The 13919-nt window shown below is 56.7% G+C and overlaps 3 protein-coding genes across 3 annotated transcripts; 1 reads left to right on the top strand and 2 right to left on the bottom strand.

Annotated features, from left to right (window-relative positions):
* Positions 1-7103: 7103 nt before the first annotated feature.
* Positions 7104-8135, bottom strand: IUM83_12553 (uncharacterized protein; the record flags this gene model as incomplete). Its single annotated transcript, XM_067937185.1, has 1 exon — positions 7104-8135. One exon carries the CDS (start codon positions 8133-8135, stop codon positions 7104-7106), a length of 1032 nt encoding a protein of 343 aa, XP_067785183.1.
* A 1095-nt stretch (positions 8136-9230) lies between these two features.
* Positions 9231-9656, bottom strand: IUM83_12554 (phosphatase PTC7 family protein; the record flags this gene model as incomplete). Its single annotated transcript, XM_067937186.1, has 3 exons — positions 9231-9419; positions 9479-9557; positions 9631-9656. The coding sequence occupies 3 exons, from the start codon at positions 9654-9656 to the stop codon at positions 9231-9233; spliced, it is 294 nt and encodes a 97-aa protein (XP_067785182.1).
* A 1505-nt stretch (positions 9657-11161) lies between these two features.
* On the top strand, positions 11162-13708 carry IUM83_12555 (Sulfatase protein; the record flags this gene model as incomplete). Its single annotated transcript, XM_067937187.1, has 1 exon — positions 11162-13708. One exon carries the CDS (start codon positions 11162-11164, stop codon positions 13706-13708), a length of 2547 nt encoding a protein of 848 aa, XP_067785323.1.
* Between the last annotated feature and the right edge of the window lie 211 nt (positions 13709-13919).

The following is a 13919-nucleotide window of genomic DNA, read 5'->3' on the forward strand; positions in this document are numbered from 1 at the left end:
CTGGAAGAAGCGCACGCTCGTGCGCTTCGGACGCGACAGCGGAACAGAGAGCGATGGCCTGTTACGCAGCGCGCGCACCAGCAGGTGCGCGCGGCTCACCAGTCGAGACAGCGCTTCATGCTGCTGTCCCGAGTGCCAGGAAGTGCGCGAGGCGCGCACAGTGAGACCCACGTCGGCAATGCTGCCGACGTCGGAAGAAAAGATGTGTTGGTTCCGGGAACCAACACCCACGTTCAAGCGTGGACAGTCCCTGACCCGAAGCGGTCAGGTCGACAACGACGCGTCGGCTCCGGGAGCCGACGCACCTCGTCATGAGGCTCCGCCAATGATTGGCGTCGAGGTGACGAAGGCGTGTCAACTCCGGAGTTGACGCTGCAACAGTGCGGGCGGTTGCAAACGTACCGCACTGACGCAATTTATGCTGTCGTGCAGCCGGGCTGCACGACGAAGCGCCATGCGATCAAGCCGGGCTTGATATCGCGCGCCCGCAGACAGGGTCTGCCGGCGAAGGACATTACCGTGCAGCCGGGCTGCACGAAGGAAAATGCGGTCAAGCCGGGCTTGATACCGCGCGCCCGCGGACAAGGTCCGCCGACGAACGACTGTCCACGGCCGGGCCTGGACAAGAAGACAACTGTGCGGAGCCGGGCTCCGCACAACAAGAAGACGGCGCAAGCGAAAACGCTGCGCAAGTCTCGGTCCGGGACCGAGACGCAACAAGAGCAGTCTGCTGGGCAGACTGCGGCGGTGACGCCGAATGTCAAGACGCTAAGCGTCTTGACGCGCACCGATACTGGATTCCAGTATCGCGACATGGAACTCGCTAGTCCTCCGACGACGGCGTCGGAGTTGACTTCGCTTCCAGCCATGAGCTGGAAGCGCTTCACGCGACTTGCACGATGGACGCATCGAGCAGTCTGCGTTCTCGACAGCGAAAGAACGGATAGCGAGAGCGAAGAGCTGAGGCAGCTCTTCATGGAGTACCACTGAGAGTGAAGACACTCAGTGCGAAGACGAAGCGAGAGCGCTTCGAGGAATAAGGTTGGGACTCGCTGAAGTCGAGTCCCTATTACGAATTGTTGAGGGAGTACAAAGACGTACTCCGGAGACATTCGCGGAGCTTCCGCAGGATAAGGGCATTCAGCACGAGATTGATCTCGTGCCGGGCACGAAGTACTGTGTCACGCGGCAGTGGCCACTGCCGCGAGAGCAAGTGAAAGCGATCGACGACTTCTTTGAAAGTCGTCGTAGGACAAGTGCGGAATCAAAGTCCCCGCACAGTGCTCCGACGTTCTGTGTCAAGAAGCCACAGGGCGGATGGCGCATCGTTCATGCCACAACAAGCTGAACGATGCGACGGTACCGGCGCAGACGCCGATACCACGAAAGATGTTATCATCGATTCGATGGCCGGGAGCACCGTTTACAGTGCTCGACTTGCGAGATGGATTTTATCAAATCCTAATGCGTGAGAGCGATATCCTCTCACGGCAGTGAGCACGCCAAGCGGCATGCTCTGGGAATGGCTAGTAATGCCACAGGGCTTAAGAATGCCCCTGCGACTTTCAACAGGTGCGTGACGCACTTGTTGCGCTCGGTGCGCGACTTCGCACCGAGCTACTTCGATGATGTATTCATCCACAGCCGGGCTGTGGACGGAAGACAAATAGAGATGCACAGGTGCATCTCCGAAGCTACTTGAGCTTATGCGAAAGCATAAGCTCTACGCGAACCTGAAGAAGTGTATCTTCGGGCGAGCGAGATACCCGTCCTCGGGTGTCTCGTAGGAAGAATGGTGTCCGCCTGACCAGAAAGGTCAGAGTGATTAACGAATGGCCAACGCCATGTCAAGGAACTGAGGCAGTTCCACACGTACTTGTGCAAGTACGTGGAGGACTATGCGGGCAAGATCCGCGCTGTCACAGCTTCTTAAGAAAGAAGCTGTGTGGAATTGACACCCGATTGCCAAAGGCATTCGATGCAGTCAAGCGGGCTTGACTGAGGCGCCGATCTTGGCAGTGGCTGACCAAGATCGCCCATTTCACGTAGTGTGTGACGCATCCGATTTCGCGATCGGATGCGCGTTATGCAACACGATCACGAGGGCCGTGATCGTGTCGTCTACTACCAATCGCGTCAGCTGAAGCCAGCTGAGCGCAACTATCCGGTGCATGACAAGGAACTCCTTGCCATGAAGTATGCACTCGCAAAGTTCCGAGTGTACTTGCTTGAGTAGACCATTTGTGGTCTACACGACCATGCTTCACTGCGCACCGCAGTGAAGTCGCCACATTTCACAAAGAATGGCGAGATGGCTCATTCTTTGCGGAGTATAACTTCCGGGTCGAATACAAACCCGGAAGATTGAACGTGGTGGCCGACGCGTTATCACGTCGGCCGACTATGCAGAAGCTGTTGACGTCAATGCCATTGACGCCGTGCGATCGAGCAAACCCACATCATCTCTGTTGGATGATGTGAAGGCCGCGTACGCGCACGACGCGGACGCGAAGCTCTTGCTGGCCTATGGCACAGCGCCTTCTGACAAGTCCCGTCGAAGCTGCCCAAGCACCTTCGAGCGCGTGCACACCGCTTTCGTGTGCACGACGGACTACTACAGTCGACGACAACGCAGATCGCGTTGTCGTGCCAAATGACCATGACCTGCGACTCAGGATCATGTACGAGTATCATGATGCCCCGACTGCGGACATCTCGGACGTGAAGACTTACGTCCTTCACGCGCGACTTCTACTGGCACCACCAGTACAGTGGGTGCGCAAGTACATCCGTGCTTGCGAGGTATGCCACGCGTAAAGCCTGCGCCATTCGCGCAGGCTCCACTGTATCACTACCGACTCCGTCGGAGTGTTGGAAGTCCATGTCTTTGGACTTCATCTTGGTCTTCCCCGGACAGCGGAGGAACACCGGTGTTGTGGTCTTTGTAGACCGTTTCAGCAAGATGGTACATCTTGCTGCGGTGCCAGCAGAGGTGACCGCAAAGCAGACAGCCCGTCTGCTCGTCGACATGGTGTTCAAACACCATGGCGCCGTCCGACATCGTGTCGGACAGAGACCCGCGCTTCACAGCGCATCTGTGGCAAGAAGTGTTTACACTTCTTGGGAGCCAGCTTCATGTCGACTGCGGATCATCCGCAGACGGACGGTCAAACCGAGCGCGTGAATCGCGTGCTCGTCGATATGTTAAGAGCTACGCTCACTCGTTCCAATACTGGAGCGAGTGTTTATCGATGGCAGAGTTTGCCATCAATAACTCAGTGCATGCCTCGACCGGGCATACACGTTCTACGTGAATGCCATGCGGCATCCACGCCTCCCGAGTTTACTCGAGTGATGGCCCCACTTTAAGTGGAGGATCTACGACTGCAATACAGCAGCCGCAGAAACCGCTGACACTTGCACAGTGTCAGCTGCAACAATGGACAACACATGAGCTGCGCAGGGCGCAGACTCTAACAACATGGCCAACGACCACGGTGCGCAGGCGCAGACACCGCAAGAACCACGCAGAGGCCGGGCCTCAGGAGAGCGAGCTGAATGACTTCAGCTCGGATGCAATCAGTTTCATCACCAAAAGACAAGCCGTGATTCGGTTTGTCCAAGACATAATAGCAGCTTCTGTTGATCAACAGAAGCTGAACGCAGACAATGCGGGCAGAGGCAACACAAATGAATTTAAAGTTGGTTCATTAGTTTTGTTAGCTACACAAAACCTGCCTAGACATGCAGTTTCGGATTTCGGAGCAAGCAAGCTTGCTCCGCGCTTCATCGGGCCGTTCACTGTGTTGGCACGGCACGGCAACGCATACACGCTAGACATACCGTCTAGCATGCGCCTCCATCCGACCTTTACGTCGGACGGCTGAAGCCATACCGGCAGCACGAGCCATCTAGCTCGGCTGACCCGAAGCCCGGCAGAGCCGAGGCAGAAGCGAGGACTTGGCCTCGGCGACGAGCAACCTCTCCAGCGCGCGGACGCGCTGGAGCAACTTCATCTGGGTCCCCAGCTCGACCTGGATGTTCGAGGCGGTCTGCGAGACCGCCGCGACTTGGGCCTTCTGGTTCGCCAGCTCCTGTTTTAGGGCGGCGAACTCAGCGCCTGAAGACGCTCCACGACGGTCACCCGGTCGTGGAGAGGCGCATACTGATCAGCCCGGGCTGATCATACCCGGGCGTGTTCCCACCCCGCCACCGCCGATCCGTGACGCCCGCGGCTCAACCCGCTGGATTGTTGAGCGGATTGTTGACCATAGTATCCCGAAACGAACCTCAAGGGCTCGTTTTCGTATTCGTTGAGAGGATTTCCTCCCCATCAAGATACATAGAGCCGCGGAACGTCTTGCTGGAGGACGTTCCGAAATGGTGAGGGCGTACGAGGAGCAGTACGCACTGGCACAGCGGAGTAGAGCGAGCGCTGCGATCATCGCCAGCGCCCGAACCCTCACGTGCTAAGAACTTAGCACGGAGCTCTTGAGACTCTCGGGCACACGGAACGACGTGTACCCGTTCAGGTCGCGGTCGCTCAAGCGGACCGCGCCTGAAGCACTTCGTGCACTGAAAGCCCTCGGGCACAGCGCACGGCACATTCGCTCTCAGCAGCAACATGAAGTTGCTCCAGTTTTCCACGCTTCGAGTACGTCTCGAAGCGATCACGCGCTTGCTTAATCCGATCACGGTAGCACTCGGCCTCTGTTGAAGTTCTCAACAAAGGCGTTCCAGCTTGACAAAGTGCCTGCCATTCGGGCACTTTGCTGCGAGAAGAGGTCTTCTTGCTTTGAAACCATCGGAGCTCATGAAAGAGTCCGATGTAGTATCGCGCCTTTGATGCGTTTCCGCATCAAAGTGCAGCTCGGCAGCCACAGCGTCATCTTTGATGGCGCTGCATACGTACAGCGGCACCTCATTCGAGGTACCGAGTTCCCAAACCGGTCCGCGATCTCGGACGCGGACGGCATCCATGGATCGCGCGCTGCAGGCGCAGCGCGCGGAGAGCCTTGAGCTTTAACATCACGCGCTGCAGCAGCAGCGCGCGGAGTACTGAGAGCCCCAGCCGAAGCGAGTGGGGTATCACTCTCAGTACGCGAACGCTTCGAACTCGAAGCGTCCGATTCGTCCCCTTCACGCGGGCGAACGTTCTTGGCGTGAGGGTCGAGCGATTCGCTCGACACTGAGTCTTTACGCTTTGAGGGCGAGTCTTCCTCGCCCTCCATGTCTTCATCGTCGTCGTCGAAGTCGACGACGTCACCGTACTTCGCCTTCTGGCGTTCGGTAGTCGTCGATGGAGATGACTCCCATCGACTTTGCGGACTTCTGAGGCGCGCTCATCGTTGAATGAGCGCGGATTTCTCCAAACGCGGAGAATTGACGAATGGTCAATTCCAAAGATTGACGTGCGGGGACCCCGCGCGTCTAACCTATAGGGGATGGTGTAACGGTTACACGTACAAGTGGCTGCAAGCCACTTGTGAATTTAACAGATAGGTTATCTGTTAAACGTTTTGGATACTTCCTCACATTGGTGTAAGACACACCGATGGATACATTGAAGTGGACCACCACAGTGAGTGGTCCACACATACCCAAAAGATCTTATTGGTAGAAAGCAGCATCTTTCTACCAATCAGAGACATGCATATTAGCGGGGCTCTGACAGCCAGCCGCTGCCAACCCTTTCATAGATGATAAACAGTTTTTAGCAGATTTTAGAGGAAGATCAATTTACAAACAATACAGTTCTCATTTTACCTTAAACTAGCTACTTGGAGTCTTGTCTAAAGTTAACTTATATTTGTGTACTCAAATATAATTAACCTAAGTAATTACTAAGTACTTACGCTTCCTCATACACGTTGCGCAACGTGTAAGCTAAAGTAGTGAGTCAAGTTAGACCCACTACAAGCATGCACTTCGTGTTTGGCCTACCTGCGGACAAGGCGGGCAACACGGGAGTCGTGGTCTTCGTAGACCGGCTGAGCAAGATGGCTCAAATCGCGGCTGTGCCCGATACCATTGGTGGTAAAGGCACAACAACGCTGTTCTTAGTTCGCGTTTTTCGGCAACACGAACCCCCAGAGCCGATTGTATCGCATCGAGGCCCATGATTTACGGGTCACTTCTGGAGTGCGGTCTTTGTAGTGCTTGGCACCAAGCTATACATGTCCACGGCGGACCATCCGCAGATCGACGGTCAAACGGAGCGCGTGAATCGCGTCGTGGAGGATATTCTCCGCAGCTTTTGTGCTGAAATGCCGAAGCGTTGGAGTGTTATGCTTCCACTCGTCGAGTATGCGTTGAACAACGCTATTCATGCTTCCACGAGCTATACGCCGTTTTACGTTAACGGTCTGGCCCACCCCCGTATCCCTTTGACGCCGCCACGCTGTGGTTCCGGGCTTGGTGGGGGAGAGATGGCCGACCTAGCCGATCGGCTTGGCTTGTTGATGACAGTCCGGCTACTGTTCGTAAACAGGTGGATGAGTTCCTGTCAACGCGTATAAGTGTATTACGACACATGCGTGACGCAATGGCTGAGAGCCAAGACAAACAAAAGGAAAATGCGGGTACCAGGGGCTGAGGCAATGTTGAAAGTTATGAGGTCGGGGACCTAGTGTTGCTAAATGCAAAGAACCTACCTACACATGCAGTTTCGGCTGTCTTCAAGACGAAGTTGCGTCCTCGCTTCATCGGACCGTTCAAGGTCGCGGCCAAACGGGGCCTGGCGAACACGCTCAACCTTCCCAAGAAGATGCGCACACACCCGGTGTTTTACGTGGGCTTGCTCAAGCGATATCACCACCCGAGCCAAGTTAGCGCGGAAGCACTGGCTCCGATGAGGGCAACGCCCACTACTGGGGTGTCGAACGGGCTGGAGCCCCGCGTATCATCGTCACCAGCAGCTCAATCTGGCCACGAAGACGGACGTTCTCAGAACTGAGCTCCGAGACCGAGCGCTCCAGTCTGACCAAGCGCTGGTCCTGTGGACCGTCGAGGTTCCCAATTCGACGCTCCACATCGAGCAGGCCACCGTCGAGCCGGGCGAACTGAACTCCCGCCCAGTTCCGGAACGAGTGGGCCGAACGGCTCTAGTAGTCCAGATCGGGCAGGCGCTGGCGCAGCACGCGCGGATCCAGCGGCGGCTCGTCGTCCTCGTGCGCTGCTCGACGAGCACGGGGAGCTCCACTACCACGCGGGACGACTTCTGAAGCGGCGTCGTCACCGGGGCCATACCCAATATCTCGTGAAGTGGAGAGGGGAGCCTCCGTCCTGGGAGTACGAGGTACCCCTGTGGCAGGACTGCCCGGAAGCCGTTGACGCTTTTGACCGGGAGCACTCGCGCCGCTCAACGAGCTCGCGGTCGCCTCGCGCTTCCTGGCGCTAGACCGAGACGACGACACGTCAGAGCGAGTGCTCGAGTGTGACGCGTGAGCTGAAGCCATGGGCGTAGATCTTGGCGCGTTGCGCGGGGCGTCTGGAACAGTACGAGTGGCGCCTGGGGCGCGAGGCCTTTGGCCTGAATGACGATTTGGACGAGCCTTCTTCTTCGCCCACATGAAGCGGAGGCGCCGTTCAAGATAAATATCTTGCTTCGTGAAGCTTGCTCGAAGAGCATCTATCGACGACAAATGGCGGGCGGACTCAGCCCAGGCCTGGAACTTGCCATCATCCTCGACCTCGGTTTCACCTGGAAGGGGAACTACGGGGATCCGATCCACCTTCGGAACGGAGCGCTCGCGCAGCTGATCGTCCAGCCGGGTGCAATCCTCCGACGAAGTGGTTTTCTGTGGCGTCAAGTGACGTTGCCGCAGCGCGATGCGCGTATTGACCTCGGCCTCGGTCAACGCTGGAGGCTCGATCACGTAGGAACCCAGCAGACCTTTGGCCATTTCGTTTGCGACCTCTGCGGGATTCTCCCGGCTCCTGGAGCCATAGCCTGGACTGGAACCAATGAGGGGTAAGGGCTCAGGGACGTGTGAGCGCCGTGGCGCGTTGCGCTCTTCCAATTCCCAGTCCTTGGCCTCGTCCAGCGGATTCGTAATGACATTGGGTTCAACATGATCGTCGTTGTCATCGTCATACCTCGAGGACAGAGGTAGCGCGCTGCGCAGGGCGTCCATACGAGCGACAGCACTAGCGACGCGATCTGTGACTGCTTGGGTGGGCGACCCTGGGTTCTGGAATGAATGTCGCGGTGGTGAGGGCGGGCGCGCCGAGGACTCCGGGTTGTGGGTGCCTTCCGTCGCCGTCGTTCGACGAGTCGTAGTCGACCTCACCCTCTTCTTGCTCGCTGAGCTGGTCGGCAGCGCGGTGCGCACCACGCGACGTCTGCTCGCCGGTCTGACTTGACCTTCACTTGGACATCACTGTCGGTCCGTACTTGCGGAGGTGCGCGGCACGATACTCGGCTACGGAGAGCCTGTGGGGAGTGGTGGCCGCGGCGGGCCCGGATGCGCTGGGCGCAGACACAGAGACTGGCTCGGCTGTGGGGCTTGGCCGTGGCGACGAAGCGCGTGTGCGCGGTGACGTGGGCTGACGGTCTGATGACCCGAGCGCTGCTTGCATGCCTGTGCGCGTGGCGCAGCGAAAGCGATAATAAAGTTCAAGGAGCACGTCGGCCGCGATGCGAAGTGACCTCAACGGGAGGAACGCGAGTGAGGATTCGGCGTGTTCGCCATTTTGGTTGGGGAAAGTGTAATGGGGTTACACGAGGGGTTACCCTTTTGGTGCAGCTTACACAAGGGTTGCCCCTGGATTAAGTACGGCCGCGGGCCAACCATTAGGAATGAACTAGAGCTAGTTATAGCTGATAGTGAAGTGCAGACACTTGCACCTTAGGCGGCGAAGCAGCAGTAAAGAAATCAATACATTTTGCCTTTTGCAAGGAAGTCTCTGTGACTTGTTCTAAGCGGGTACTCGGATAGGACCCTGCTGGACTCTCGGAGTCGTTAAACCTTCCTCGGTGCAAGGAGCTACGGCAGCCCTCTGCATTAGTGATATCCAGGAACTTTTGGTACGCTTCCGCCCTATCGGCACTTCGCTGCTTGCCGTCCATGGCCTGAACTTTATTCAGGATCGGGTCATTGAGCTTGTGATAAACCTCCGTGGTCAACTCCTCGTGCATGCGGCGAAACTGCCGAATCTTGGATTGCTGCTGAGCTCCAGCTTCTCGTGTAGCTCCTTCGCGAGTATTTTACCATCCTACATCGCAAAAGCTAATTAATCGGAAAAATTAACGTAGTTTGGTCAAGGACTAATACCTCGACGTCCTGCTGCAACTTCAAGTATCGTCCTTCCTTCTTGCTTTTCTGTCGCTGCAAGTTCTCGGCGATGGTCTCGGCGAGTTTCTTTTCCATTGCTTCCTGCTCCTTCATGTAGAGCTCGTGCTTCATGGCCATGCGTTTCTACATGAAAGCTTCATCAGTTTCCCGTCATGGAACGAGAAAAACGCTAAGGATTTTACCATATGCGTCACTTTCGACAGAGCTGAGGCGGTCATTTTACTACTGGCATTTGTGGACGGGGAGACCGTCGACCGTGATCTACGACGCACAGCAATTATAAGTAAGATACGGCAGCTTCAACAACGAAAGAAAATAACCGTGCTCTGCCTACTTCGACGACAGAGACGAGCTGCTCAAGCACTTTCACGGAGCTCTTCGAAGTGCTCCGAGTTATGAACTCGGGTGTTCATGCTGGTCAAGCGAGTATGGCCTCTTGGTTCCACGACTACAGGATAGCCAAATGATCAGCGTGCCCGAGGTCTTGAACGTTCCGGGGTCAGAACGTGAGCTAATGATACACGTGAAGCGCTCGAAAATAGCCGATGGTCTAGCCAAAGCTGACGTCGCTGTTAGCAACCTCTGAAATAGTACAATGTCGATGTCCTAGCTACATACCAAACCCATTGATAAAAAGACATCAACGAGAATAATCCACACTAGGTTAGCATTGTTGCTATTGCACCAGCCTTCGTGGCAGCACTGTAATGCAGCCGCCCGCAGTTTTCGTCTCCGGATGCCCCGACAAGCGAATGCTACCTATGACTCGGTTCGCAAGACTTACGGCAAGGCGGCGCAGGAAGCCGAGCCGAACCGAGCTCAAACCTCGAAGCAATCCTTTGGGGCGTTATCGTCTGCGTCCCACCCCTGCGACAGAGGCTGGCAAGGCCAGTCGAACCTGTCTCCGTCAACAAGCTGAACAATTTCCAGCTTACACCGTCTTAGCACTTCGTTTTCGTTGCAAAAAGGCAAAGCCCTCGCCACGAAGCTCCAAGTGGGAGTCCAATATGTATCCTAGCAACCAGAATAGTGCGCAGCCTTCGACGGTCGGCTCTTGCAGTGCAAGTTGCACTGCCTCCCATTTCGTCTGTTTGTACCGCCAAGTCATGCCACGGAAGTACATGTAGGATTCAGTGGGTCACAGGGCACAGTATATATAACCAATTGTAACCTGGGCCACGTGTGCGTTCTCGAGTTCCCAAAGCAGCAGTTGAGCTGGAGAAGGACGAAATTCCCCTACGTTTATATGTACATTATATATGGGGCTCCTTGTTGAGGCAACTATTGCCATGCTATTATTATAGTAGCTAGTACGGAGGCTGGGTTTACAACAGCGGTTGGCACGCTTCTGTCTCCGTACGTTATTATAATGACGTTTCTGCCTCACGTCAACAACTGTAGTGTACTAACCCAGGCACCAGTGCAGCGAATTCCACTGTCCGTCAAACGCAACTTTCGTCCGATCGTCGCGACGCGACGAGAGAGCTCTCGGCTCTTGTCCGGCACAGCGGTCGACATTTCGCAAATAAATAGCGTTGAGCCATGCTTCTAGCTCCCAACACACTCAAGCCACCTCACAGATAGACTGGTTGAGCGCCATTCCGCTAAAAAAGAACCTGGGGCTGGCTGCATTATTGTGGGTATCAAGCCCATCATCCGTTCTACATGGATTTGCCGGCTGTCGAACAGAAAAACATCGCTTGTCTCGCCCGAAAATCGCCACCTCTCCCAAGCTGATGGAGATGACGGAGCTTCATTTCTCAACCAGACGGCACGGGCTCACCCTACCTACCGACTTCGGTCTCAGTAACATGGAGCCGATCGGCCCGTCGTCTAGCAGAGACCTCCAGTCCACTCGGTATCGGATGTCGGAGCCCATCGCCGAGGACGACGTCGCCGTCTCCAGTATGGAGACGTCGGAGCCCAAGTCCCACGGAGGTCGGCGGAGGAGAAAGAGGCAGCACCCGGGCGACGTCTTCCGGGTGGACGACCTGGCCTCCGTTCCGTGGCTCGGCTGGTTATTCATCTACACGTTCTCCATCTTTTACTTCTCCGCCAGCCGCTGCGTAGCGCTCAAGGCGCTGGTCACCAAGTATAGCAGCTCTGCAGATTACACGGCGAGTATCAAGGCTGCAGTTTTGGGACTGGGATTCCTCGAGGACTTCGTATGCACCACATACTTTGCCAGTGCGTTGTGGCTGTTCGACGTGCTCAAGCAGGCAGCCATGGACCACCACAAGTTCGGCGCCATCGCGAGGGTGTTCGGCAGTGTCGCCACGTTTGCGGTGTCGTGGCTGCTGTTCCTGGCCATGATGGGGCCGTTCATCGCCGACTTGCTGCTGGTAGTGCACAGGGACATGAGGTTCAGCAGCGGACTGGTGGCCACGTTGATCAGGGAACGAGAGCACCTCAAGGACGCCCCGATCTCGGAGGAGGAGGTCAGTTCAGGCTACATCAATGCGGTGGGGCTCGTGTTGGTCGCTACGTTCTTTGGTATCGTGCGGACGTTCGGTAGCTGGACGGACCTAGCGCGGTGGAACCCGACGCAAATGGTGTCAAACTTCCTGGTGCCGAGACTTGTCGTCCTGGAGAAACGCGGCGTTAACTTTATGAACAATAACGCAGTGCAAGCCCGCGAGAGCACACTTGAAGAAGGGTCTGCAAGCCCAGAGACAGCAGAGGTAGAGGACGCAAACTCAAGTGAAGAATCGGCCGCTTTGCTTTCGCCGGCGAAACGTGGCTACAGCTACCAGCAGTTGAGCTGTCACCATGCGGTTCGACTTGCTGTCGCCCTGGTCGGACTTGTTGGCTTCCCTGCGATTGTTGTGGAGATCAGTTGCGCCAGTTCACCGCTCGTTGCATACTCGGCGCTGAACGCGACGCTGAACGAGCTGTTCGCCTACGCGTTGCAGCCCGCGCCGTCAGACGTCACACTTACGACCGTGATAGGTGAACGACCGTGGGTCGAGACGTACATCCACACAACCGAGAAGCACGAGCTCTTCGGAGTCGACTCGCTCTACCGACGCACTACCGGATTCCGGGGAGATCTCGCCTTCGACGTCGAGGTATCAAGTGCAAACCCTCCCAACGTTCTGGTTCTCGGTGTGGAGTCGTTCAGGTTCCAGGACTCGCGCTACCTCGTCGGAGAAGTGGACCCGTCCAACTTGTTCAAGGGAACTGACATGACTCTCACGCCCAACTTCGACCGGTGGGCGAAGCGTGGCGTTGCCATGCGCAACATTTGGTCGAGTAACCCCACCAGTCGGTCCTTGGAGAGCGTGCTCTTCGCTCAGATCCCGTACGACAGTGCCGTGAAGACGGCCATCACCGGTGGTAGGAATGGCACGGAGCTTTCCGGAATGCCGCAGCTCTTCACTCAGAAGGGATACGAAACTTGGTTCACTACGGGATCGTCGATTGATCTGGATGATTGGGACAAGTTCCTTCCCACGCACGGCTTCGGCACCATTTGGGACAACAAGAAGATGATGGAGATCGCGGAAAGCGACCTGGGCATCACTCCCGACGACTGGCTCGGTGACGCGCACCGCGGCTTGAACTGGGGCGTTCACGATGACCTGAGCTTCCAGATTCTGGGCGATCTACTCGTGAACACGACCAAGGAACAGCGCGAGCGTGTCGCTAGTGGTGAGCCGAAGAAACCAGCGTTTATCACTCACTACACCATCACCAGTCACGCCCCGTTCGACTCGTGGCCGACATGGTACGCGGAGTCCGAGCAGCCCGACTTCTCCATTTTCCTCGAGGGCCACCCGCACGCCGACCTCATCGAGCGATACCTGACTGTAAGGTCCTTCACTGACCTGGAGCTGGGCAAGTTCATGGATCGCATGCTGAAGGAAGGCGTGCTGGACGACACGATCGTCGTCATCACGGGCGACCACGGCCAGGCCCCTGAAGCCGACGTCACGAACACTCACGAGGAATCCATGACCCGGGTCGCCGCCGCGATCATCGCTGAAGGTCGACTGGGTGACGCTGTAGGAATGGTGATCGAGGACGCCGTCGAGCAGTACGACTTCCTCAACACGTTGGCCGACATCACCGGCGTCCCGGAAGGAGGCTTCATCCAGACCGGCGTCGGTCGGTCGCTCAAGCGCAAGGTGCCCTACGGCGAGCGCGTGGTGTTCAGCAACGAGCCGGCGCGCAAGATGTCGATCGTGCGCGGCCACCAGCGACTGCGCTACGACCAGGTGAGCGATTCCATGACGCTGCACGACACGGAGAGCGACCACGCCATGAACGTCGACCTGTTCCCCAATCTCACAACCGAAGCGCAGGCCGAGTGGCAGACCTGGCGCGACCACGGCCGCCGACTCGCCGCCTACTACACCAAGCGCTGGGACGAGAACTGCTTGCTCGCGGTCAACTGCACCGCTTCGCCTTGAAAAACACTGTAGCAACACTAGCAACCATTACACTACAACTATGAACACCATGTACCCATGCTCTTATCCGCCACTTCAACTTGCTTTGTCTCGAAGAGCAACTTGCTCTTGGCCAAATATCCACCAATCACATCCCTTCAAACGAATAGCTCAGCACAGCCACAGGCTTCCTGGAACATGCGCATGCTGCGAGCGCTCTCCTCCGCGTGCG

Source organism: Phytophthora cinnamomi (assembly GCF_018691715.1).
Source record: "Phytophthora cinnamomi strain GKB4 chromosome Unknown Contig81, whole genome shotgun sequence".
NCBI lineage: Eukaryota > Oomycota > Peronosporomycetes > Peronosporales > Peronosporaceae > Phytophthora > Phytophthora cinnamomi.